We start from the raw sequence: 26,849 nt of genomic DNA, 5'->3' as shown, positions 1-26,849 counted from the left end.
TTCTTGCACTTCCTGAGTTTGAGCATGTGCAGAACCTTGAGATAGCTCGGGAGATTTGGTCCACCCTCGAGAGATATGATGAGGGCACTTCTCATGTCAAAACTGGACTCGAGACCCACCGTCGAGAGTACGAGAACCTTGTTGAGTCCGTTGATTCAATGTTTTCTCGCTTCCAGTCAATCGTGAACATGATGCAGGCAAATAAGTCGTAGCTTCCCTATGATGATCATGAGAGGGGCTTGAAATTTCTACATGCCCTAGATCGGAGGGTTTGGGAGATCAATCAACGATCTTTTCAGCAAACTGAAGTCTAAAGAAATAAGAGTTAAATGCACCAGAGGTCCATTAACTTGTGAGGATATTTCGGTTAGGTCCATTAACTTTCAAAGTGGATTTTTGGGTCTATAAACTTTGTATGATATATCACTTAGGTCCATACTTCTCCACGTTGGCTTCTCATGCTGATGTGGCATGATGACTAGGCTCAATCAAGCAGCCCTATGCCGATGCATTTTGTCAAATAGACTGCAGGCGCACGAGCAGGCACCGGCGCCGCCGCTGTTGTGGCCATGCGGGCGTGCGAAAGTACTGCCGCCGCTGCCACACGGGCACAAAAGGCGGATGGCGCATCCGGCGCCGTTAGAGAAGGAGAGCAGCAGGCCTAATATTGTCAAACTAAGCAACGATAACAAAACGGTGATTAGTACACTCCAGTAGGTGACTCGGATTGTTTCCAGCAGCCGGTCCGCCGGCACCACCAGCAGCTCATCATTGGCCCTCGCCGCTGATGAGCTGGGAGAACACTTTGCTGTTGGCGACTCCCACGTCGGTGATGACTGTGTTGTCCGGATCGCCCGTCGTCAGGAAGCTCGTCGACGACGGCACCCAGCGCGGCACGACGACGTCCTCGGGGAACTGCGCGCCGCCGCCGCCGCTGTCCTCGAACGTGTCCCGCCGCACGTGCGTCTCCTGCAGCTGCAGGCAGTACTCGAGGTTCCACAGCACGTCGCCCATGGACGGCCGCTCCTACCCATAGTCCGCCAGGCACCGCTCCGCCGTCTCCGCAAACTTGCGAAGCGAGTTCTCGTTCACCTCCCCGAGGATCCGTGGGTCGGCGATCCGGTCCAGCTGCCCGCGCCTCTGCCACCCGACGGCCCACTCGGCGAGGTTGATCTGGTCGTGCTCCAGCGCCTGGTCGATCACCGGCCGCACGCACAGCACCTCGAACAGCACCACCCCAAAGGAGTAGACGCCGGAGAGGTCCGTCAGCTGCTGCGTCTTGAAGTACTCCGGGTCCAGGTACCCGAAGCTGCCCTTCACAGCCGTGCTCACGTGCATCTCCCCGAATGACGGGCCGATGCGCGACAGCCCGAAGTCGGCCACCTTGGCGATGAACCCGTCGCCGAGGAGGATGTTGGTGGACTTGACGTCATGGTGGATGATGTTCTCGGAGTAGCCCGTGTGCAGGTAGTGCAGCCCCCTGGTGGCGTCGATACACACCTCCAGCCGCTGCTTCCACGACAGCGGCGCCGCCCCGTCGGAGTCCGGCCCGTACAGGTGGCTCCGCAGCGTGCCTTTCTCCATGTACTCGTACACCAGGATCATCTCCGCCTGCTCGTTGCAGTAGCCGATGAGCGACACCAGGTGCCGGTGCCGGATGCGGGACAGCACCACGATCTCCGTCTGGAACTCTGGCAGGCCCTGCTTGGACGCGCACGTCGCGCGCTTCACCGCCACGCGGGTGCCGTCGCGGAGCGCGCCGTGGTACACGTTGCCGAAGCCGCCCACGCCGATGAGGTTGCGCTCGTGGAAGTTGTCGGTGGCCGACCTCAGCTCCTCTAGCGGGATGTGGAGCTGCGTGCTCACCCTCTGCATCGCGCCGGTCGTGCCCTCGCCCGACCGGCTCGACTGCTCTAGCACCCACCCGGAGCTTTCCTACGACCACGGCAGCGGCTTGCTGCTCTCCTTCTCTAACGGCGCCGGCCGCGCCATCCGCCTTTTGTGCCCGTGTGGCAGCGGCGGCAGTACTTGCTCGCCCGCCCGCATGGCCACAACAGCTGCGGCGGCGCCTGCTCGTGCGTCTGCAGTCTATTTGACAAAATACGTTGGCATAAGTCTGCTTGATTGAGCCTAGTCATCATGCCACATCAGCATGAGAAGCCAACGTGGAGAAGTATGGATGTAAGTGATACGGCATACAAAGTTTATAGACTCAAAAAACCACTTTAAAAGTTGATGGACCTAGCAGAAACCTCCTCACAAGTTAATAAACCTCTAGTGCATTTAACTCAAGAAATAAACCTCCAAGAGCCAAAATAGAGAGAACCCATCTGCGCCTAGCATGGCACTTAGTCCAGATCTGGAGGATCTTATGCTAACTCCTCACCTACCATGGCTTGCGGACGATGAGCTAGCGTTGGCAATCAGCCGGTTCCAGCGGTTTCACGGCAACCGCAAGAACTGTCGCCGTGGTGGACTGAGTTGTTTCAGTCAGATGCTTGGAACAGTGTCCCCGATTAGTCCGACGTGCCATGTTTCCTGTCGGACCTTGAGTTGCTCAGGTTGCAACTTTCAGTCACGTTCTGCAGTTCGTTTAGGCTTTTCAATAGCTCATCAATTCTTATGTGTGTTTTGTCCTGCCCTTGCTGCAGCAAATCTGATCTTGTTGGTCTTCGTGTGTGCTGCTGCTAGTCTTGTTCTTTCTGTCTTTTGCCGTGTATAGTAGGAGCCATTCACGTTGAAAAATCTGATTTGAAGTCTTGCTTGAGAAAGGTCTCTTTCAAGCTACAGTAGCCTTTCTTTAAATATTCTTTTCTTCCTTGCTAGAGTTAGTTTCACTAAAAAAAACACTCCATTGTTGATTTTGCATCTGCTATGATTTGAGAAATCCCTGATTGTTCTTAGGTCAACATATAATGAGTTGGTACGTGTAATCCTAACAATTAGAAGAGAGATTATTGTGTTGAATTTTTTTAATTGGCTCCCATTCCTCCCATCCAGTCACCTTCTTCGTCGTCTCACAACCGTCCCGAGGCTCCTGATATGACGGGCTTTCCTGACGTGAGGACTCTCCATCCATCTCACATGAGGTTCCGCCCCCGCTTCCGTCACCGCTGGCGGGCGGGCGGCGGCATGCCGCAATACATCGCGACCGTCAGAGTCGTCAGGGGACGGGCTACGGGAACATGCGCTTCTAGGCGGGCATTTCGTGACGAGGACATCACTCCGCCACGTACAAGCCAAGGAGAGAAGGAGGTCCAACATGGACGTCCAACTCGTCTTCCTAATGGTGGAGGCCCTTGGAGTTCATCTTGGATTCCAGAAGCAGTCCAGGGTAAAATCAACGCTTAGGACGTATACAAACTCCGTTTTCGACAATCCAGATATGCTTGGAAAGATAACTTGATAAGCTATCCAATGGCTTTGATTTCACGTCAAAATCCTTCCTGAGTCAACGGGAATCGTCAAAATAAGTCAACGTCCAGAATCTGGCAGGGTGCAGCGACACCGTATTTTGGTCTGTTGGACCGTGTATCGTCTTAGAGCCCATCAGGGGCCGCGTCCAAGGGGGTATAATTAGCCGCCACTGCTCTCGTTAGGGCTTGAGTTTTGTTGCGTTCTTGTTTCCGTTGAGAAATAGACATTGTTTGCTGCAACTGTATCGCCAAGATCGTTTGCTGTTAAACTAGGGCCCTTGTTCTTGATCTTGTTCGCCTGTGACGATTAGTCCTTTCGAATAAAGACTTGAACTTCTTCTCATATTCATAAGCCTCATATTTATTTGCAATTTCAGATTACGTTTATCCATTCTTGCTTGTGTTCTCGATTCGCTTGCAGGAAAGCCTTCTCGGCGAGGTCAATCACGTTCGCGTGGTTGATAACTAACGGAGTAGTGGGTGTAACGGTTGTGGGGGTCCGAATCAGTGTTGGTTTGAAGCCTAGATCATGAATGTCGAGTCTCTACCAATCGACGCTATCGTACCTATCAGAAGATCGGACCTTGTCTAAATCAAGTGGTATCAGAAATCTAGTTGCCTGTTAGGTATATCTTCGTTTTCCCTTTAGATTGAATCAGTTTTTTGCATTACCTAGAGTCCACAAAAGCCAAAAAAAATTATACACGGCCACATATCTCCAGTTCTATAGTCCCGTTGTGCCGTTGCAATTTTTTAAATTTCCGTTTGCTTTATTGAACGGTCGTCCCTCGTCGCGTCTTAGGGTTCGTTGTGTTTTGATCTTGTTCTTGGTCTAGTGTCTTCATTCCTAGTATGGTTTGCATCAGTTTGATCTCCAAATTTTTCCTACCAAAAACCGTGCTTTGTTTGGTTGCCCTAGGGCTCCTGTGCGTGGCGAGCAATTCAGGATTGAATCCTTGTGTAGCGGTGCATGGTAAAAATAGTAGAATATCTGGCATATTGAGGCTAGTACATCTTTTCCTTGTTTGCTCGTAGCTACAGAGAACTCCAATTCTTTTTGCTTTGTGTCAAAGCCTGGAACCTATCTAAACTAGAAAAACAGGTGCGGCTTTGCCGCGCCCTTCCTAGATTGAGCCTGTATAATTAACACTTTAACAGAGCTATCAATGTATTACAATATATACCTATAAGAATTCATGTACGAAAGTTTGAACTACAAATATTGTATGGCTACTATTTGAGTCCATCTCAATTTATTTTACATAATTACGTGTGAATGTTATAGGTAAATATAAAGCTTTGGGTAGTTCTGCTCTGAATGTCTGAGTGGCTACAATATGTTTTTCAGTACAAATTTGGTCGTAACGATTAAGTGATTAGGCTATTCAAACAATATAAAGCTGTTAATGTTAGCACCCTCATAAACCAGAGCTTCAACATCAGCTTCAAACGATTAGAGGTTCACCTGCTCCCAACAATTACAGGTCCACCCGTTTCACCATGGTCACCCTCTACATGAACAATAGAAGTATTTTAGATTAAGTTGTAAGGGACTCTTTGATGCAAAATATTCCTATGTAATGCTAAAAGATCTGAATCAAGGATCACTACTAGTCTAAAAATGAAGCAAAGAATTCAATATTGGCAACTTTTTCAGGTCTATATTTTTTTCTTTGTTTGGTGCACTTCCGATGAATATATTTATCTAATGATTGGTAGTTCTCGTTAATAAATACCAGTTCGATTCGATTCACATGATTTTTGCCAAAAGCGATATGACAGTAGTATACTATTCATAACAGCTATGTAACCTGAATAGAAGCTAAATTGTATGGCAATTTCAGAAGAAATGGTAGATAAATGCTGCTTGTGTAGTATAGAAGTTAGCAATGGTGTCAACCCATCTCCTTTTCCTTTATCCACTTTTCATACTGGTCCTCGCTGTATATTTAGTTTTGTTCGGGACTAAATTTAGATGCTCTAGCCGAGTAATTTAAGAATAGAGAGGAGGCAGCTGATTTACAAACTATTGGTAGTGATTTTCAGCGCTCAAATTAGATGATCTAGCCAAGTGAATTAAGAACGAAGGGGATCTAGATGATTTAAAACAACTGAAATCTGGTTTATTTACAAACCCAAGTAAATAGATCAAGAGTAGGAGTTGAACGAGGATTGTTTACCTTCTGGTTCCTGCACTCTTGTCTCACCCACGGGAGCCTTTGAAACCAGCAATCAGGCTTAACGACGGTGGCCGATGATAATGTCGTTGTCAACTCGATTGCAGCAAAACTGGTGGTGGATTATGGGTGTCGGTCAACGATGATGGGCTCAGGATTAGGATTCTAATCTCGCCTTGCACTTGTTGTTCTATCTTACAAAATACATGTAAAATTCTGCAAGTACAATAAAGAAACGGAGAGGCCGAGAGGGTCGTGGAATTAAAATTAGGAGGGAGTACTCTGCAATGACCATCTACTGTAGAACTTGCGATCACACATAAGCATGTTTATAGTAAAGAATTTAGGATTTTAAAACAATGCAGTTGAAACAATTAAGAGCCAAGACTATACTTGAGGTGTGGAGCTAGCGGCAGCTCAGCATATACAGTAAAGAAAAGTAACTTGAAAGCAACATGTATTTTGATATTATAATATAAGATTAATGTGATTAATGCATTGGGACAGCCTGACAATTGAATCAGAAGCAACCGCACAATTCATGTGAAAAGATACAATTTTTAGTGAATAACACATTGATGTTGATGAAATTTACAAACTGAGATATGCAAAGTATCATGGAATTAACTACAAATCTTATCGATGAGCTCCTTCTCTGTGTATGATTGGCCTAAAAATTTATCATTCACTGCAGCATTTTGATTTTGCCCTTCTTAAATCCATATCATGTAAATTAAACAAAAATGTAATCAAGGAAGTTTATTGCTATATACATGTTGGAATTGAAGTAACAGAGGTGTTTGAGCTGGCAACTCTGATGCATTTCTTTGCTTCGGTTGTTTGCGTACCTGTGTTATAGAGATACCTATAGGTGTTGTTCAGAGGGATTGTCGTAGTCCGCCACCAGCTGGGGACGGTCTCATGGTTGAACAAGACGTAGTTGGCGTCACTGCTCTCCTCATCCTTCTTGTTGTCCATATCTATCAGGTGAAGGACCACAGGTGTGCCTGCCTGCGACATGGTGCGATGGCAGCGTGGCCAATCCTGCAAATGAAGCCCGCGAAGCCCCGTGACGTCGCACCATGGCATTTCATCAAGCAAGCAGTGTGCACGACAGTGGCTGGCACTGGCACCATCCCTAGCCATCTGCGAACTACCGTCGATAGCCTAGAGGAGGCCACGGCCAGGCCGGGGCTACCGCGCAGGCCGCGCCCAACACCCAGCAGGCGCCCGCGGCTGGCGCTCGCCCTTTCCGTCGTCTCTCCCCGGCGGAGATGGTTGAACGTCACCGGCAGGGCCTTTGCTTCAACTGTGACGAACCCTACGTCCGTGGCCATGTGTGCCCGCGGCTCTTCTACTTGGAGGCTGATGATTACATTGACGACGACCTCCTGGCAGCCGACGCGGCGGCTGATGAGCCTCATCTGGCGGAGGAGGAACAGGCCGCCGAACCTACAGCAGCCAACGCCTTGGTGGTGTCCCTCCATGCGGTGGCCGGCATCCGCACGGAAAACACTATGCTGCTGCCGGTCTCCATCAAGGGCGTGCGCTTGCTAGCGCTTCTTGACACCGGCTCCACCCACAACTACCTTCAGAGTGCCACCATGCGCCGCCTGGGTCTTTGTGCCTCGGGGGGTGCTCAGCTCCGTGTAACCGTCGCCAACGGAGATCGACTTCCGTGTGTGAGCATCGCGCGCAACGTACCCCTCGTCGTCGGGTCCGAGTCCTTCGCCATCACGTGCGTCGGCCTCGACTTGGGGTGCTTCAACTTCATCCTTGGCGTCGCCTTCCTGAAGACCTTGGGTCCTCTCCTGTGGGACTTCGAGGCGATGACGCTATCGTTCTGGCGCCAGGGCAGGCGCATCGTCTGGTGCGGTGAGGGTGGCGCCACCGACGCGGCGTCACAGGCGCCCACTGCGGCAGCGGCGGCTGTCTCCGAGCAGCCCCTGCTGGACCGCCTCCTACAGCAGCATGCCGCCATCTTCGCCGAGCCTCAGGGCCTTCCGCCTCCCCGCTCATACGACCACCGCATCCATCTCCTTCCGGGGACGACGCCTGTGGCAGTGCGCCCATATCGGTACCCGCACCTCCAGAAGGATGAGCTGGAGCGCCAGTGTCGTGATATGCTGGCTCAGGGGATTATTCGGCCCAGCACGTCGCCGTTTTCAGCCCCGGTGCTGCTGGTCCGCAAGGCGGACAATTCGTGGCGTTTCTGCATCGACTATCGCGCCCTCAACGCCAAGACGTCCAAGGACAAGTTCCCGATCCCGGTCGTGGACGAGCTGCTTGACGAGCTCCATGGGGCTCAATTCTTCACTAAGCTCGATCTGCGCTCGGGCTACCACCAGGTGCGCATGCACCCGGACGACATCGCCAAGACGGCGTTCCGCACCCACCACGGGCACTACGAGTTCCTGGTGATGCCCTTTGGCCTCTCCAATGCTCCGGCGACATTCCAGGCCCTCATGAATGACGTGCTCCGACCGCTCCTGCGAAGGTTTGTGCTCGTCTTCTTTGACGACATTCTGATCTACAGCTCATCGTGGGCAGAGCATCTGCAGCACATCGCCATCGTCCTCAACGCGCTGCGTGCTCACCGCCTGCACCTCAAGCGCTCGAAGTGCTCCTTCGGCGCGACGTCGGTGGCCTACCTTGGCCACGTCATCTCTGCTGCGGGCGTCGCTATGGACGCCGACAAGGTGGCTGCCGTCGTGGCGTGGCCCCCTCCGCGTGGCGCCCGGGCCCTCCGGGGGTTCCTGGGGCTCGCCAGCTACTACCGGAAATTCATTCGGGACTTCGGCCTCATCGCTGCCCCGCTTACGCGTCTCTTGCGGCGAGACGCGTTTGTATGGGACGCTGAGGCGGCGGAGGCGTTCCAGGCGCTCAAGCGCGCCCTCACTACCGGACCGGTCCTCCAAATGCCAGATTTCGACCAGTTGTTCATGGTGGACTGTGACGCTTCGGGCGTGGGGTTTGGTGCCGTCCTGCATCAGGGCGCCGGCCCCCTCGCTTTCTTCAGCCGTCCCTTCGCGGCTCGTCACTTGAAGCTGGCGGCGTATGAGCGCGAATTGATTGGTTTGGTGCAAGCGGTGCGCCACTGGCGGCCGTACCTCTGGGGTCGTCATTTTCTCATCCTCACTGACCATTACAGTTTGAAGTTTTTGTTGGACCAGCGCCTGTCGACGGTACCCCAGCACCAATGGATCAGCAAGCTGTTTGGGTTCGACTTCACCGTCGAATACCGCCCTGGCCGGCTGAACACGGTGGCTGACGCCCTGTCCCGCCGCGACACCGAGTCAGTGGCCGACTCGGGCAGGGAAGGGGGCGCCAGTGCGTGCGCCATCTCGGGCCCCTCCTTCGCCTTCATCGATGACATCCGCCGCACGACGGTGACGGCGGCTGATGCGCAGCTGCTGCAACAGCAGTTGGCGGCCGGCGAGCTGCAGGCGCCCTGGCGCTCGGACGCCGGGCTGCTTCTCCACGGGCGCCGCGTCTTCGTGCCCGACCACGGCGATCTGCGCCACCGGGTGCTCTCGCTGGCCCACTCCGCTGGCCACGAGGGCGTCCAGAAGACTCTCCACCGCCTTCGCTCCGACTTCTTCGTTCCCGGCGATCGCACCCTGGTGCAAGACTGGGTGCGGTCCTATGAGGTGTGCCAGCGCAACAAGACGGAGTCTCTACGGCCTGCCGGGCTGCTGCAGCCCTTGGAGGTGCCATCCCAAGTGTGGGCGGACGTCTCCATGGATTTCATCGAGGGCCTCCCCAAGGTGGGCGGCAAGTCGGTCATCTTGACGGTGGTGGATCGCTTCTCGAAGTATGCGCATTTCATTGCGCTGGGCCACCCATATACGGCCACCTCCGTCGCTCGGGCATTCTTCGACGGCATCGTCCGGTTGCACGGGTTTCCCACATCCATCGTCAGTGATCGGGATCCGGTGTTTACCGGGCATGTCTAGCGTGATCTCTTCCGGATGGCGGGCGTCAAGTTGCGCCTCAGTACGGCGTTCCACCCACAGACCGACGGCCAGTCCGAGGTGGTTAACAAAGTGATTGCTATGTACTTGCGCTGTGTTACAGGTGATCGTCCTCGCGCATGGGTGGACTGGCTCTCATGGGCGGAGTATTGTTATAATACTTCCTTCCACACCGCCCTTCGCGTGTCGCCGTTCGAGGTCGTCTACGGCCGCCCGCCACCGCCCATGGTGCCGTACCAGCCGGGGACGGCGCGCACGGAGGTTGCTGACGCCCTCCTCCGTGGCCGCGATGAGATTATCGCGGAGGTTCGTCAACGTCTACTACAGGCCCAGCAGCTCGCCAAGCGGTACTACGACGCTGGCCACCGCGATATCGAGTTCGCCGTCGACGATTGGGTCTGGCTACGCCTACTTCACCGCACTACGTAGTCGCTGGACCCCCGCGCCAAGCACAAGCTCGGGCCACGTTACGCCGGGCCGTTCCGGGTCCTGGAACGCGTGGGCGCTGTTGCGTACCGCCTGGAGCTTCCTGAGGGTGCCCGGCTCCACAATGTCTTTCATGTGAGCCTCCTAAAGCGCCATCGGGGGGAGCTGCCAGCACTGCCAGGCGCGCTGCCGCCGACCGTCGATGGCCGGCTGTCTCCGGAGCCGGCTCGGGCGTTACGGGCGCAGCAGCGCCGTGGAGTCTGGCATGTGTTGATCCAGTGGCGTGGGATTCCGAACGACGACGCTACTTGGGAGCCCTTGGAGGATTTCCGTGTTCACTTCCCCTACTTTCAGCTCGAGGACGAGCTGTTTGCGCAGGCGGGGAGAGATGTTATGACCGGCATGCATTATGGCCGGCGAAAGGGTATTAGTGGCTAAGTCTAGATAATTTCTATAGAATCAGGGGGTTATTTTCATATTTCAATGGACGAGATAAATACTTGTGATCAGGGACTCATTTGGTAAGCAGAAACAATTATTGTTTCCGGCTTCCTCAGGGAGCCGGGAGAAACCCTAGCCGCCTTCTCTCTCCCGTGAACAGTACCGTGGCACTGTAGCGACGCCACCCTCTCCCTTCGCGAGATCACGGCGCCCCGCCGTGCTCCATCGCGGTTTAAGCCTCGATTCCCGATCTCTCACCCTTACAACCTCCGACCAATCGCCGGTAGGATCCGAAATCCTATCAACCTGAGGAGTCAAGGGCCTATAGGCCTTAGCCCATTAGGGTTAATTAGTCGCTTGCTTAGGGGCCAAGTCAGACCTCTCTATATAATGGGAGGAGATGTATCAATCTAATCAAGCAAGAGATTAGAAGAAAATCCCTTCTCTCTTGCTGGCCGCGGGCGAAGCCCCGCGGCCGGCCTCCCCTAGCGCCCTTGCAGCCCTAGCCGCCGTCCCGTAAACAGTACCCGCGGTACTGTAGCGCCGCGGGTACTGTAGCCCGCCAGCCGCCGTCGCTCCCCTCGACTCTCTCCTCTCAATCCTAGCAGCCACATAACATCTGGTATCAGAGACCATGGCCGGATCCTACGCCGCCGTGCCCTTCTCCACACCGCTCGGCGCACATCCCTGGGCTACGCCAGCCCTATTCTCCGCAGCGCCGCCGGCCGGATCCTACGCCGCCGTGCCCTTCTCCACACCGCTCGGCGCACATCCCTGGGCTGCGCCAGCCCTGTTCTCCGCAGCGCCGCCGGCCGGATCCTACGCCGCCATGCCCATCTCCACGCCGCTCGCCACACATCCTTGGGCTGCGCTGGCCCTGTTCTCCGCAGCACCGCCGGCCCTGTCCTCCGCAGCTCCGCCCGTGTTCACCACCGCCACAGCCACTGTGGCGCCCTTGCCTGCACAGCAGCCTCCACCTTCCACAGGTGCCTTCGGTGAGTGGATGGCGACCTTCGACCACCTGCAGCGCCAGATGGACGTCCTCGCGACCCTCGTCCATAACATTGAAGCACAGCCGGCGTCGGTGCCGAGCAGCAGTCCCACGCTGCTTTCCACCTCTCCTTCACTGATCCCGTCATTCACCACCCCCAGCCCCGTGCCGCCACAGCAGGACAGCGATGGCGTCTTTTACGGGGGCGTGGATGGCATCCAGACATCGGCGGCGCAGCTGCAGGCGGTGGCGCATTGCCTCCTAGCGCGCCGGCAGGGACGACAACACCCCATCTTCAAGCGGCGGCGTCCAGTCGTCCCTACAGCAGCAGCCTTGCAGCTCACGGAGAGGAAGGCGATTGCGCGGGCAAGTGCCTGCAAGGTGTTTGCGGCGGTGCGGCTGCAGGCTGCGGCGCGTGGCCTCCTAGCGCGCCGGCGGCTGCAGAAGATGCGCTCACCTATGCACGAGGCGACCTTGGCGGCGGTCAACCTCAGCATAGGGGAGCGCGACCTAGCATGGTCGGTCGACCTCGCCTGGTCGGACGGCCACCAGCAACCGCGCCAACCTGCTGTTGTCTTCAGGCGCAAGCATGGTGTTTTTTCCGTGGGCGGCGAACTCCAACTCTGCGGCACTGGCGATATGGGAGCAGCTTCCCTCCTTGTCACCGGCGGGGACGCACTGCCTAGCGCCATCGCATTCCGCCACCGTCCGCCACGAGCACGTCTCCGCTGGTTGCTGTTGCCACCAATTCTAGGTGGCCATACCCGTGCACCCCTCTCGTTCCGATGGTCTCCATGGGATCCAGGTGGCTACACACGTGCTGGTCCAGCAAGCGGAGGGTGCCCGCCGTATTTTCAGGAGTCAAAAATAAAGAGTCGTAGTCTTCTTTAAGTCAATAAAATAAGCCGAGATGTAAAAGGCTTATTTTTAGGTGTTAGGGTTGTGTCTAGTGGAGGCATCGTTAGTGTCATCGTTAGATTGCAGCTCGAGGACGAGCTGCATGTCCAGGTGGGGTGTAGTGTTAGAGGAGTCAAGGGCCTATGGGCTTTAGCCCATTAGGATTAATTAGTCACTTGCTTAGGGGCCAAGTCAGACCTCTCTATATAATGGGAGGAGATGTATCAATCTAATCAAGCAAGAGATTAGAAGAAAATCCCTTCTCTCTTGCCGGCCGCGGGCGAAGCCCCGCGGCCGGCCTCCCCCAGCGCCCTTGCAGCCCTAGCCGCCGTCCCGTAAACAGTACCCGCGGTACTGTAGCGCCGCGGGTACTGTAGCCCGCCATCCGCCGTCGCTCCCCTCGACTCTCTCCTCTCAATCCTAGCAGCCACATAACAGGATGTATTAAAATAAGAACGACAAAGCGGACTACATCTAAGCAAACAGTTACATTTGGGGTAAACCATAAAAAATGGCATGTATATATATGATACAAGGCAGCCATATTATCGTGCTACAATTAACTGGAAGATGAGTTTGTACTAGCAAACAGCTAGTGCAGACAATTCAATAGAGAAACACGGCTCCTTAATCTGAATGCTTTAGTCATGCTAGAAAACTGAAGAATAACAATTGAATATCCATATCCCTAAGCAAACTGAGAAAGGATTTTCTCACCTAAGCAGATAGGGCACTGAACCTCCTTCCGTATATCTGCTAATTTCACTAGCATATATCTGAGAGAGACAGAACAGTTCACTATAAGCTTCAGACCATGTAAAACATCAAATATTCCAAAGTCCACGAACCTGAATAATGATCTTGAAGAGCAGTGAGATGCAGGTAAATATAAAGAAATGTAGCATCTATTTTTGTTCTTTTGAAACCAAAAAGATATAGCTATTTTATGACACTACACAAAGATCACGTAAAGCAGGAGGAAGTGAAGGTCGATTTTTAACTAACTAAAAAAATAATATTGAGCATACTTAAGTATTTAACTATCCAGGAGGTATGAGTAAGACATGTTTGAGACTGAAGCCGAGCTGTAGAATATATATTTCACCTTATGAATTTCTAAAGCATGTGCATTGCCGATTTGAAAACATGATGTGCATTACAAGTCGGAAACTCAACGTACAGCTAAAGCCACGGCAGACGACAGAGCAGTTCAGAACTTGAGATAAAACATGAAAGCAGTGGTTGAAGCACGATAAGCGCACAACAAAAAAGGACAGCGCCAAGTTCCCAGCAGGCCGGCAATTTCAATCCCAGCTATGGCCTGCACCCTGACAGAAGCATGCATACATGTATAGGCCACGGCATTCCTGCCTAGCTCGAATGCACATGATGCATCATCGGCCTTGTCGGCTCGGCGATCGGTGCGTTTGCATAGACGCGACCAGATCACACGGACTAAGCAAGTCACCGGTTCCGGTATGCACCGCCTCGAACGAGTCACTGGCAGGTCGGGTACGAGGAACCGGCGGGCGAGGCGCACGACGGCACGAGGCAATAGGCACCGCGACTCCGCAACAAGCAGGCCACAAGCATATCGTAGACAACCAAAGGGGTCCACGGGATCGGAGAGATAGAGCGTGGAAGAGGCCAAGAGGGAGGGAAAGCTCACTCGTCGGTGCCGCCGTGGTCGCACTGCGAGGACTCACTGTCGCCGTCGTCCGCGCCGCCGTCACCCTCCGCGTCCGAATCTGCCAAACCCATCGAAGCACACACAGCACAAGCCGCCTCTTAGCCATATACGCGCGGTGATACAGAACGCGACATGCACATCGTGGGGTGGGAACGAGATAGGACTATAGGAGGGAGGCCGGTCTCGATCTCGATGCCGTCGTCATCAAGCTCACTCACCGTCTTCGAGTCCGCCCTGTGGCTCCGGGTCCGGGTCAGTCAACCTCGGCCTGGCGGCGCCCCTGCTCGGCAACGGCGGGCGCCCTCCTCTTCCTTCAACTACGCCTCCGCCGGCGGCGGCATCAGAGGTGGGACTGGGAGCCGCCATGTCGCCGTGGGGTTTCGAAGGCGGCGATGGGAACCGGCGCTTCTTCGCGGGCATTCTGTCTTTCCGCCCCTAAGTTGTTGGCTCTCGGATTGCGGCGATGGGCTCGAGGCAGTGTTCAGCCGCCCTGGCGAGACGTCCGGTGCTTGGGAGGAAGGGGAGGCGGTGTGGGTCGACGGGACGGGGAGGATGAGCTGCCGAGGTGGCCAGGTGGATGCGGGAGCCTGGAACTGGAAGGGGAGGCGGAGAGGAAGAGGAAAATAAAAATAAAACAGGGGTTCGCGACTCGCGAGAGAGGAGGTGCTCGTTTCGTGGTAGCTTTGCGGGTTTGGGTCTACTCTCTCTGTTAAAAAAAAAGTCATTTTTGCTTAAAAAAAATCAGCAACTTTTAACTTTGACTCAATATATCTAATAAAATATTAATATTTATAATATATAATTAATATAATTAGATAGATAGTTGAATATATTTATATAATAGATTTATTTAAAAATATAAATATTACATGTATTTTTTATAAATCTAGTGAAAATTGATAAAGTTTGATAGCATGATTTTCATAACGGCTCTTTTTTTTTTTTTTTGCGGAGGGCCTATCTGACTGCTTGACGGTGGGGGCCGGCGCCTGCTGCTTCTCTGACTGGCGGCTGGCGCAAGCGACGCACGGCGCATGCAGGCGTCAGGGCCGCGGCCGCTTCGCCTCGCCTGCAGACTTCCTGGGCCTGGGGCTGGCAGCTGTTATTCCGATTCTGGAACTGAGGAAGGCGAGGGCTGTATTTGCATACCGCTCGGCGCTCGATCCACGTGAGAACGGAGAACACGCAGGTGTTTTGATTTCAGATTGAGGCTGAGATTGCTGAACACGCGGCAGGCAAAATCGCTGCTGCGTCCCCGGCTTTGTTCGTCTTGTTCGCCGCCACACAGGCGTCAATGTTCTCAGCTCCCCGCCTCTCCGGCGAGAGGTCCGAGCCCGACCTCTGCAGCTCTGCTCTGCCGGCGGCCGGCGATGCCGGTGCCTGCCTGTCTGACGTTGCTGACAACACTGGTTTGTGACAACTGAACAAGCTACCGACATATACTAGCAAGGTAAGAATCTGACATAATCTACTGCTATCTTGTGTGAACACAGCAAGGGAAGACAACGTCGAAAAGATCTATTGCTGTGATATGTAGCCGCTGCAGGTGCAGACGCCGCACGGCTCACCTGCAGCACTGTAGCGACATGCAGAGGCCTGTGTTATCTAGTTATTGTTACAGCATATGCGTTGTACTAGAACTAGATGGATAGAGTTGTATAAATAGACTATCTCAGTAACTCAGTAAAGAGAGTTCGGATTTGCTATCTCTCATATAGGGCTTTCGGCCAACGCTGGTGTCTTGTACTGTGTTACCTCTTCTTCAACCTCTAGCCATAGTGCGTGGGGACGAACAATGCTTGTTCGTGGTCGGCATAGCTAGTGGGTGCTCGACAACACTAGCGGGTGCTCGGTAAGACTGATGAGTGGTTCACTCACCTGAGCCGGTGATCCTGTGGGCCAACAAGTGGTATTAGAGCCGTACAAGCGCCATTACCAGACTAATCGCTGGCGATGACAGGTGGTTCGGAGATGGGCGACAGCAGTGGCACTGTTGTGGCTGCCCAACCATGACCGGAGATCGTTGTTCGCACGGTGCGAGAGATCAGCGGCACCAGTTGACCGACGCTGACTCAGCATCCCACGCTGTCAATGGAGAACCTGAAGAGGCCAGCGTGAGCTCGAGGGACTAGCATGAGATGTGACGCGGCCTTGGTGGCTACGCGAAGCATTACATTATTGCTAAGGATCGTGAATTTTTGCTACTCCTGCTACTCACTGCCACAGCTACGCCATCCAACGAGAACAGTCACTACAGCGGAAACATGCACACCATCGAATGCCCGACTCCACGCACGCTCAATGCATGCTTCTAGCAGGAACCATATGACCATGTCTCTTTTGCTGCCAGTGTTAGCTGGTGATCAGCTCGCGGACCCACGACCAGAGGTCATGATCAACACGTTCAATTATCGCACACGTTGTTCTACCACTCTCCCCTCATTCCACCGGATCGCCTTGATGGCCACGGGAGACAATCTGGGAGAGGTCGGTCGGAGAGGGTGAGAGTACAGGGGAGCGGAGTGGGGCTTACTCATCTATGCCACCAGCGCCAGCGCTCAGGCCTCAGGGTCAACTCGCTGTCGGTGTCGACTTCGTATCCTCTCGCACCCACCTGCTCGTCGTCGGGATCTGCGAAACCTCTCAGACACATCTAGGACCCAGGGAATCGATGTCCAAGATGACGTGTGTTGGTGGAGAGGTAGAGGCGCTGCCTCGTCGTTCATCTACGAACACAAGGTTGATATGTCCTTATGTGTCAAGTTTGTGATAAGTGATTTGTAGAAAATGATCGGTTTTGGTTGAGTTTGAAGACTAACTATTGCATGAGTGTGTATGCAACATGTCTCTTGGTTGTGTTGTTGTGCAGTTGTGGAGCACAGAGACGATCGATAAACTTGGGATCTCTAGTTTGGGAGATTTGTTTGGGTGCTACTTACATGGTGTTTGCTGTTTGGATCGGTCAGGATCAGATTGACCGTCATGAGGCAAACAACAAGGCTAGAAATGCTTTCTTCTCTGTTCTTGCACTTCCTGAGTTTGAGCATGTGCAGAACCTTGAGATAGCTCGGGAGATTTGGTCCACCCTCGAGAGATATGATGAGGGCACTTCTCATGTCAAAACTGGACTCGAGACCCACCGTCGAGAGTACGAGAACCTTGTTGAGTCCGTTGATTCAATGTTTTCTCGCTTCCAGTCAATCGTGAACATGATGCAGGCAAATAAGTCGTAGCTTCCCTATGATGATCATGAGAGGGGCTTGAAATTTCTACATGCCCTAGATCGGAGGGTTTGGGAGATCAATCAACGATCTTTTCAGCAAACTGAAGTCTAAAGAAATAAGAGTTAAATGCACCAGAGGTCCATTAACTTGTGAGGATATTTCGGTTAGGTCCATTAACTTTCAAAGTGGATTTTTGGGTCTATAAACTTTGTATGATATATCACTTAGGTCCATACTTCTCCACGTTGGCTTCTCATGCTGATGTGGCATGATGACTAGGCTCAATCAAGCAGCCCTATGCCGATGCATTTTGTCAAATAGACTGCAGGCGCACGAGCAGGCACCGGCGCCGCCGCTGTTGTGGCCATGCGGGCGTGCGAAAGTACTGCCGCCGCTGCCACACGGGCACAAAAGGCGGATGGCGCATCCGGCGCCGTTAGAGAAGGAGAGCAGCAGGCCTAATATTGTCAAACTAAGCAACGATAACAAAACGGTGATTAGTACACTCCAGTAGGTGACTCGGATTGTTTCCAGCAGCCGGTCCGCCGGCACCACCAGCAGCTCATCATTGGCCCTCGCCGCTGATGAGCTGGGAGAACACTTTGCTGTTGGCGACTCCCACGTCGGTGATGACTGTGTTGTCCGGATCGCCCGTCGTCAGGAAGCTCGTCGACGACGGCACCCAGCGCGGCACGACGACGTCCTCGGGGAACTGCGCGCCGCCGCCGCCGCTGTCCTCGAACGTGTCCCGCCGCACGTGCGTCTCCTGCAGCTGCAGGCAGTACTCGAGGTTCCACAGCACGTCGCCCATGGACGGCCGCTCCTACCCATAGTCCGCCAGGCACCGCTCCGCCGTCTCCGCAAACTTGCGAAGCGAGTTCTCGTTCACCTCCCCGAGGATCCGTGGGTCGGCGATCCGGTCCAGCTGCCCGCGCCTCTGCCACCCGACGGCCCACTCGGCGAGGTTGATCTGGTCGTGCTCCAGCGCCTGGTCGATCACCGGCCGCACGCACAGCACCTCGAACAGCACCACCCCAAAGGAGTAGACGCCGGAGAGGTCCGTCAGCTGCTGCGTCTTGAAGTACTCCGGGTCCAGGTACCCGAAGCTGCCCTTCACAGCCGTGCTCACGTGCATCTCCCCGAATGACGGGCCGATGCGCGACAGCCCGAAGTCGGCCACCTTGGCGATGAACCCGTCGCCGAGGAGGATGTTGGTGGACTTGACGTCATGGTGGATGATGTTCTCGGAGTAGCCCGTGTGCAGGTAGTGCAGCCCCCTGGTGGCGTCGATACACACCTCCAGCCGCTGCTTCCACGACAGCGGCGCCGCCCCGTCGGAGTCCGGCCCGTACAGGTGGCTCCGCAGCGTGCCTTTCTCCATGTACTCGTACACCAGGATCATCTCCGCCTGCTCGTTGCAGTAGCCGATGAGCGACACCAGGTGCCGGTGCCGGATGCGGGACAGCACCACGATCTCCGTCTGGAACTCTGGCAGGCCCTGCTTGGACGCGCACGTCGCGCGCTTCACCGCCACGCGGGTGCCGTCGCGGAGCGCGCCGTGGTACACGTTGCCGAAGCCGCCCACGCCGATGAGGTTGCGCTCGTGGAAGTTGTCGGTGGCCGACCTCAGCTCCTCTAGCGGGATGTGGAGCTGCGTGCTCACCCTCTGCATCGCGCCGGTCGTGCCCTCGCCCGACCGGCTCGACTGCTCTAGCACCCACCCGGAGCTTTCCTACGACCACGGCAGCGGCTTGCTGCTCTCCTTCTCTAACGGCGCCGGCCGCGCCATCCGCCTTTTGTGCCCGTGTGGCAGCGGCGGCAGTACTTGCTCGCCCGCCCGCATGGCCACAACAGCTGCGGCGGCGCCTGCTCGTGCGTCTGCAGTCTATTTGACAAAATACGTTGGCATAAGTCTGCTTGATTGAGCCTAGTCATCATGCCACATCAGCATGAGAAGCCAACGTGGAGAAGTATGGATGTAAGTGATACGGCATACAAAGTTTATAGACTCAAAAAACCACTTTAAAAGTTGATGGACCTAGCAGAAACCTCCTCACAAGTTAATAAACCTCTAGTGCATTTAACTCAAGAAATAAACCTCCAAGAGCCAAAATAGAGAGAACCCATCTGCGCCTAGCATGGCACTTAGTCCAGATCTGGAGGATCTTATGCTAACTCCTCACCTACCATGGCTTGCGGACGATGAGCTAGCGTTGGCAATCAGCCGGTTCCAGCGGTTTCACGGCAACCGCAAGAACTGTCGCCGTGGTGGACTGAGTTGTTTCAGTCAGATGCTTGGAACAGTGTCCCCGATTAGTCCGACGTGCCATGTTTCCTGTCGGACCTTGAGTTGCTCAGGTTGCAACTTTCAGTCACGTTCTGCAGTTCGTTTAGGCTTTTCAATAGCTCATCAATTCTTATGTGTGTTTTGTCCTGCCCTTGCTGCAGCAAATCTGATCTTGTTGGTCTTCGTGTGTGCTGCTGCTAGTCTTGTTCTTTCTGTCTTTTGCCGTGTATAGTAGGAGCCATTCACGTTGAAAAATCTGATTTGAAGTCTTGCTTGAGAAAGGTCTCTTTCAAGCTACAGTAGCCTTTCTTTAAATATTCTTTTCTTCCTTGCTAGAGTTAGTTTCACTAAAAAAAACACTCCATTGTTGATTTTGCATCTGCTATGATTTGAGAAATCCCTGATTGTTCTTAGGTCAACATATAATGAGTTGGTACGTGTAATCCTAACAATTAGAAGAGAGATTATTGTGTTGAATTTTTTTAATTGGCTCCCATTCCTCCCATCCAGTCACCTTCTTCGTCGTCTCACAACCGTCCCGAGGCTCCTGATATGACGGGCTTTCCTGACGTGAGGACTCTCCATCCATCTCACATGAGGTTCCGCCCCCGCTTCCGTCACCGCTGGCGGGCGGGCGGCGGCATGCCGCAATACATCGCGACCGTCAGAGTCGTCAGGGGACGGGCTACGGGAACATGCGCTTCTAGGCGGGCATTTCGTGACGAGGACATCACTCCGCCACGTACAAGCCAAGGAGAGAAGGAGGTCCAACATGGACGTCCAACTCGTCTTCCTAATGGTGGAGGCCCTTGGAGTTCATCTTGGATTCCAGAAGCAGTCCAGGGTAAAATCAACGCTTAGGACGTATACAAACTCCGTTTTCGACAATCCAGATATGCTTGGAAAGATAACTTGATAAGCTATCCAATGGCTTTGATTTCACGTCAAAATCCTTCCTGAGTCAACGGGAATCGTCAAAATAAGTCAACGTCCAGAATCTGGCAGGGTGCAGCGACACCGTATTTTGGTCTGTTGGACCGTGTATCGTCTTAGAGCCCATCAGGGGCCGCGTCCAAGGGGGTATAATTAGCCGCCACTGCTCTCGTTAGGGCTTGAGTTTTGTTGCGTTCTTGTTTCCGTTGAGAAATAGACATTGTTTGCTGCAACTGTATCGCCAAGATCGTTTGCTGTTAAACTAGGGCCCTTGTTCTTGATCTTGTTCGCCTGTGACGATTAGTCCTTTCGAATAAAGACTTGAACTTCTTCTCATATTCATAAGCCTCATATTTATTTGCAATTTCAGATTACGTTTATCCATTCTTGCTTGTGTTCTCGATTCGCTTGCAGGAAAGCCTTCTCGGCGAGGTCAATCACGTTCGCGTGGTTGATAACTAACGGAGTAGTGGTGTAACGGTTGTGGGGGTCCGAATCAGTGTTGGTTTGAAGCCTAGATCATGAATGTCGAGTCTCTACCAATCGACGCTATCGTACCTATCAGAAGATCGGACCTTGTCTAAATCAAGTGGTATCAGAAATCTAGTTGCCTGTTAGGTATATCTTCGTTTTCCCTTTAGATTGAATCAGTTTTTGCATTACCTAGAGTCCACAAAAGCCAAAAAAAATTATACACGGCCACATATCTCCAGTTCTATAGTCCCGTTGTGCCGTTGCAATTTTTTAAATTTCCGTTTGCTTTATTGAACGGTCGTCCCTCGTCGCGTCTTAGGGTTCGTTGTGTTTTGATCTTGTTCTTGGTCTAGTGTCTTCATTCCTAGTATGGTTTGCATCAGTTTGATCTCCAAATTTTTTCCTACCAAAAACCGTGCTTTGTTTGGTTGCCCTAGGGCTCCTGTGCGTGGCGAGCAATTCAGGATTGAATCCTTGTGTAGCGGTGCATGGTAAAAATAGTAGAATATCTGGCATATTGAGGCTAGTACATCTTTTCCTTGTTTGCTCGTAGCTACAGAGAACTCCAATTCTTTTTGCTTTGTGTCAAAAGCCTGGAACCTATCTAAACTAGAAAAACAGGTGCGGCTTTGCCGCGCCCTTCCTAGATTGAGCCTGTATAATTAACACTTTAACAGAGCTATCAATGTATTACAATATATACCTATAAGAATTCATGTACGAAAGTTTGAACTACAAATATTGTATGGCTACTATTTGAGTCCATCTCAATTTATTTTACATAATTACGTGTGAATGTTATAGGTAAATATAAAGCTTTGGGTAGTTCTGCTCTGAATGTCTGAGTGGCTACAATATGTTTTTCAGTACAAATTTGGTCGTAACGATTAAGTGATTAGGCTATTCAAACAATATAAAGCTGTTAATGTTAGCACCCTCATAAACCAGAGCTTCAACATCAGCTTCAAACGATTAGAGGTTCACCTGCTCCCAACAATTACAGGTCCACCCGTTTCACCATGGTCACCCTCTACATGAACAATAGAAGTATTTTAGATTAAGTTGTAAGGGACTCTTTGATGCAAAATATTCCTATGTAATGCTAAAAGATCTGAATCAAGGATCACTACTAGTCTAAAAATGAAGCAAAGAATTCAATATTGGCAACTTTTTCAGGTCTATATTTTTTTCTTTGTTTGGTGCACTTCCGATGAATATATTTATCTAATGATTTGGTAGTTCTCGTTAATAAATACCAGTTCGATTCGATTCACATGATTTTTGCCAAAAGCGATATGACAGTAGTATACTATTCATAACAGCTATGTAACCTGAATAGAAAGCTAAATTGTATGGCAATTTCAGAAGAAATGGTAGATAAATGCTGCTTGTGTAGTATAGAAGTTAGCAATGGTGTCAACCCATCTCCTTTTCCTTTATCCACTTTTCATACTGGTCCTCGCTGTATATTTAGTTTTGTTCGGGACTAAATTTAGATGCTCTAGCCGAGTAATTTAAGAATAGAGAGGAGGCAGCTGATTTACAACTATTGGTAGTGATTTTCAGCGCTCAAATTAGATGATCTAGCCAAGTGAATTAAGAACGAAGGGGATCTAGATGATTTAAAACAACTGAAATCTGGTTTATTTACAAACCCAAGTAAATAGATCAAGAGTAGGAGTTGAACGAGGATTGTTTACCTTCTGGTTCCTGCACTCTTGTCTCACCCACGGGAGCCTTTGAAACCAGCAATCAGGCTTAACGACGGTGGCCGATGATAATGTCGTTGTCAACTCGATTGCAGCAAAACTGGTGGTGGATTATGGGTGTCGGTCAACGATGATGGGCTCAGGATTAGGATTCTAATCTCGCCTTGCACTTGTTGTTCTATCTTACAAAATACATGTAAAATTCTGCAAGTACAATAAAGAAACGGAGAGGCCGAGAGGGTCGTGGAATTAAAATTAGGAGGGAGTACTCTGCAATGACCATCTACTGTAGAACTTGCGATCACACATAAGCATGTTTATAGTAAAGAATTTAGGATTTTAAAACAATGCAGTTGAAACAATTAAGAGCCAAGACTATACTTGAGGTGTGGAGCTAGCGGCAGCTCAGCATATACAGTAAAGAAAAGTAACTTGAAAGCAACATGTATTTTGATATTATAATATAAGATTAATGTGATTAATGCATTGGACAGCCTGACAATTGAATCAGAAGCAACCGCACAATTCATGTGAAAAGATACAATTTTTAGTGAATAACACATTGATGTTGATGAAATTTACAAACTGAGATATGCAAAGTATCATGGAATTAACTACAAATCTTATCGATGAGCTCCTTCTCTGTGTATGATTGGCCTAAAAATTTATCATTCACTGCAGCATTTTGATTTTGCCCTTCTTAAATCCATATCATGTAAATTAAACAAAAATGTAATCAAGGAAGTTTATTGCTATATACATGTTGGAATTGAAGTAACAGAGGTGTTTGAGCTGGCAACTCTGATGCATTTCTTTGCTTCGGTTGTTTGCGTACCTGTGTTATAGAGATACCTATAGGTGTTGTTCAGAGGGATTGTCGTAGTCCGCCACCAGCTGGGGACGGTCTCATGGTTGAACAAGACGTAGTTGGCGTCACTGCTCTCCTCATCCTTCTTGTTGTCCATATCTATCAGGTGAAGGACCACAGGTGTGCCTGCCTGCGACATGGTGCGATGGCAGCGTGGCCAATCCTGCAAATGAAGCCCGCGAAGCCCCGTGACGTCGCACCATGGCATTTCATCAAGCAAGCAGTGTGCACGACAGTGGCTGGCACTGGCACCATCCCTAGCCATCTGCGAACTACCGTCGATAGGCGTGGCGCAAAGCCAACCACGTCCGTGCGCCAACGCAGGCTTGCTACACGACATGACCCACGGCAGTCGGGCTACGATGGCGGCAGCCACGCACAGAAGCGCGCTATGAAGTCGGATGCGTGCCGCCTCCTAGCGCATCGCGTGTGTTTCCTCGGCCTACATCCCGCGGCTAGGCAAAAGGCGCTGGGGCAGACAAGAAGGGTGCGTCCTTGCGGATGCAGTGGCGTGGAAGGTAGAGCACACGGTGGGCGGAGCGGCGGGCGAGGTCGCCGCGTCTTGCGCCGCCCTTCCACCGGCGCCGCTGCCCCACGCTGGAACCAGTGCTCGTGACCTGCCTCACCTCACGCCCAACTCGATTCGCCCGCTCCAAGTGCGGCCAGCATTGCCCGCTTCGCGCTGTGCCTGGGGAGGAGAAGGGAAGAGGTGCGGGGGACCGTGGAGCAGCCGGGAGGAGGGGGACGCGGCGCGGAGGTGACGGGTCGGTTCGCAAGCATTCATGACCTTCCGGGTTCGTGCCTTAATGGATGGGAGACCCGCTACGAGCCCGATCAAACGGTCCACATTGTATTTTTGTTAGATCCTATGGTTGTAGTCTAACGGGCGACGTGGCTTAATCGGGCGCCCGAGCTTGAACCCTGGATTCAAAAGGTAAAGACACGTGAGTTGTCTTCTCCATATCTAGTTCACAAAGTAGCCGTATTGGAATTGGTTTGTATTTGTGTTAGGCTTGGCGCAATTTCCTTTGAGGCACAGTTATTAGCTATTTGACATCCATCATATTCCGTGCCATTGAAGTTTCGACAGCCCACTTTTGACAGACAAGAGAAAATTTGGGATATGTGGTACTCTGGTGTCATCAAGTTGTAACATCTCTGTTGCTGTACTTTCTGATATTAAAAGAAAAGAGAAAAAAATAAAAAGGATTAAAAGGCAAAGAGGCGCAAATAAAAACTGGAAAGAGCCGTACCAAAAAAATAAGAAAGAAAAAGAAAGAAAGTGAAAAAAAATCAGAAGTACTTGCATCTTTTCATGTCCTTGTGCTGAGGCGTATCATTGTCTGTTTGAATTAGGTCCGGGATGAGTTTAGGTCGGCGACGTAGAATAGCTTGGGACTACTTTTCAATCTTGCAACTAAATTAAATTATTACTATTCCTTGCTACTATATTTTAAGCCTTCCAAGCTCCACTTTCTTCTGACCAAGTACAAGTTCGCCTTTGCAACTGTTACACTCAAGCTACAACGGTATCACAGTCACCGGCAGATTGCATCGCCTGTTGCTTTGATAAGAACACTTGTAAGACCATGGTAAGATACTTGAGAGTTGAGTGCCTTGTTTTTCCTTATTCACATCCTAAGTAGTTGGTAGGGATAATACTATCTGTGTTTTCTTTTCCTGTCTACTAACCATGTCAGGCAACGGCAAAGGCACAGAGGAACCTCCTACATATTTCAATGATTGTGTGTCCAAGAATGAGCTTAATGAGATCCTTCAACAAATCACAAGTTTAGCCAGGCGAGTTGAAGATGTTGAACAACAACGTCCTAAACCACACCGTGATGATGAGGAGGAAGACCAACTCGAAGATGAGGATGTTGGCGACGCTGAGGCTGAAGACGAAGCACGACGTGCGGAGGATGCATGTAACTGTGATCGACTGGACTTTAACCGACGTGGTATGGGAGGTAATAACCGATGTAACAATGATCCCTTCTCTAAAACCAAGTTTAAGATGCTTCCTTTTTCTGGTTCTGCTTATCCTGAAGCATATCTAGATTGGGAGATGGTTGTAGATAAAAAATTTAGGTCTCATCGAGTACCTGAAGAACATAGAGTCAGACTTGCTACTAGTGAGTTTACTAGTTTTGCTCTTTTCTGGTGGAATGATATTTGCAATAATGCTAATGCTTAAATACCTCAAACTTGGACTTTACTTAAATGACGAATAAAATCAAGATTTGTTCCTCCATATTATCAGCGTGATCCGCGATTAAAACTGCAACATTTAAATCAAGGTAGTAAAAGTGTTGAGGAATATTATCAAGAGCTTTTAATTGCTTTAGCACGTAGTAACATACAAGAGGATGACATGGATAAGTGTTCTAGATTTTTTGGTGGTTTGCGTCGTGAAAATACAGGATGTTCTTGATTATAAAGAATGGACTAGATTTCCCCAATTATATCATTTTGCTCTAAAAGCTAAAAGGGAAGTACAGGGACGACAACTTGTGTGTTCCACACCACCGTCCACTCTTTCACATCCAACCGAGGTGAATAAATTTTCTATTGTGCAGTCACCAGCACCTATAAAGAAGAGCTCGCCTGTCACACCTTCCACAAGTGGCTCTGCTACACCTTCCTCTAGCAGCTCTGCTAAGGTTGTTTGCCACCGCTGCAAGGGCATGGGTCATATCGCGAGGGATTGCCCCATCAAACACGCATATATTGCTACTAATGATGGTGGGCATGTTAGTGCTAGTGTTGAAGAGAATGAGCTTGCAATTGTAATTGATCTTGCTGTAGGTAAATATGAGGATAGCCCTGACGATGTTGATGAGGTAATTGATAGTGTGGCATGCACTACAAACTACCAATCCATCCTTATTCAGCGTGTTTTGAGTACACAAGTTGAGCAAGTGGACAAGCTACAACGCCATAATTTGTTCCAAATATTTCTCATCGTCAATAATTATCGTGTGCGAACTATAATTGATGGTGGGAGCAGCAATAACCGGGTAAGTTCAGAGCTTATCAAGACCCTTGGTTTGACTACACGTGCTCTTCCACATCCATACCATGTTCAATGGTTCAACAATAGTGGTAAGGCAAAGGTAACACAAACTGCACGTGTGCATTTTTCTATTGGGTCATACCATGATTATGCTGATTTTAATGTCGTGCCTATGCAAGCTTGTTCACTTTTGTTAGGCCACCTTTGGCAATATGATAATGATGTTGTACACCATGGTATACAAAATAGATATACTTTTATGCATAAAGGAAAGAACATTGCTTTGCTTCCTTTAACTCCTGCTAAAATTGTGCAATATGAAAATG

General features: G+C 51.2%; 1 protein-coding gene and 2 pseudogenes across 1 annotated transcript; 1 reads left to right on the top strand and 2 right to left on the bottom strand.

Annotated features, from left to right (window-relative positions):
• Positions 1 to 768: 768 nt before the first annotated feature.
• LOC136492136 (probable receptor-like protein kinase At5g24010) lies at positions 769 to 2,046 on the bottom strand (annotated as a pseudogene).
• An 8,722-nt stretch (positions 2,047 to 10,768) lies between these two features.
• On the top strand, positions 10,769 to 12,316 carry LOC136492135 (uncharacterized). The gene has a single exon (XM_066488254.1). The coding sequence runs from the start codon at positions 11,069 to 11,071 to the stop codon at positions 12,314 to 12,316; it is 1,248 nt and encodes a 415-aa protein (XP_066344351.1). The 5' UTR covers positions 10,769 to 11,068.
• A 5,485-nt stretch (positions 12,317 to 17,801) lies between these two features.
• Positions 17,802 to 19,079, bottom strand: LOC136492134 (probable receptor-like protein kinase At5g24010; annotated as a pseudogene).
• Between the last annotated feature and the right edge of the window lie 7,770 nt (positions 19,080 to 26,849).

The sequence above is a fragment of the Miscanthus floridulus genome, chromosome 11, assembly GCF_019320115.1.
Source record: "Miscanthus floridulus cultivar M001 chromosome 11, ASM1932011v1, whole genome shotgun sequence".
NCBI lineage: Eukaryota > Viridiplantae > Streptophyta > Magnoliopsida > Poales > Poaceae > Miscanthus > Miscanthus floridulus.
The sequence above is the reverse complement of the archived record's forward strand: the minus strand, read 5'-3'. Positions and strand labels throughout refer to the sequence as shown.

Excerpts from the sequence above, each read along its gene's own strand:
- LOC136492135 (XM_066488254.1), top strand. The coding sequence starts at position 11,069 with ATGGCCGGATCCTACGCCGCCGTGCCCTTCTCCACACCGCTCGGCGCA.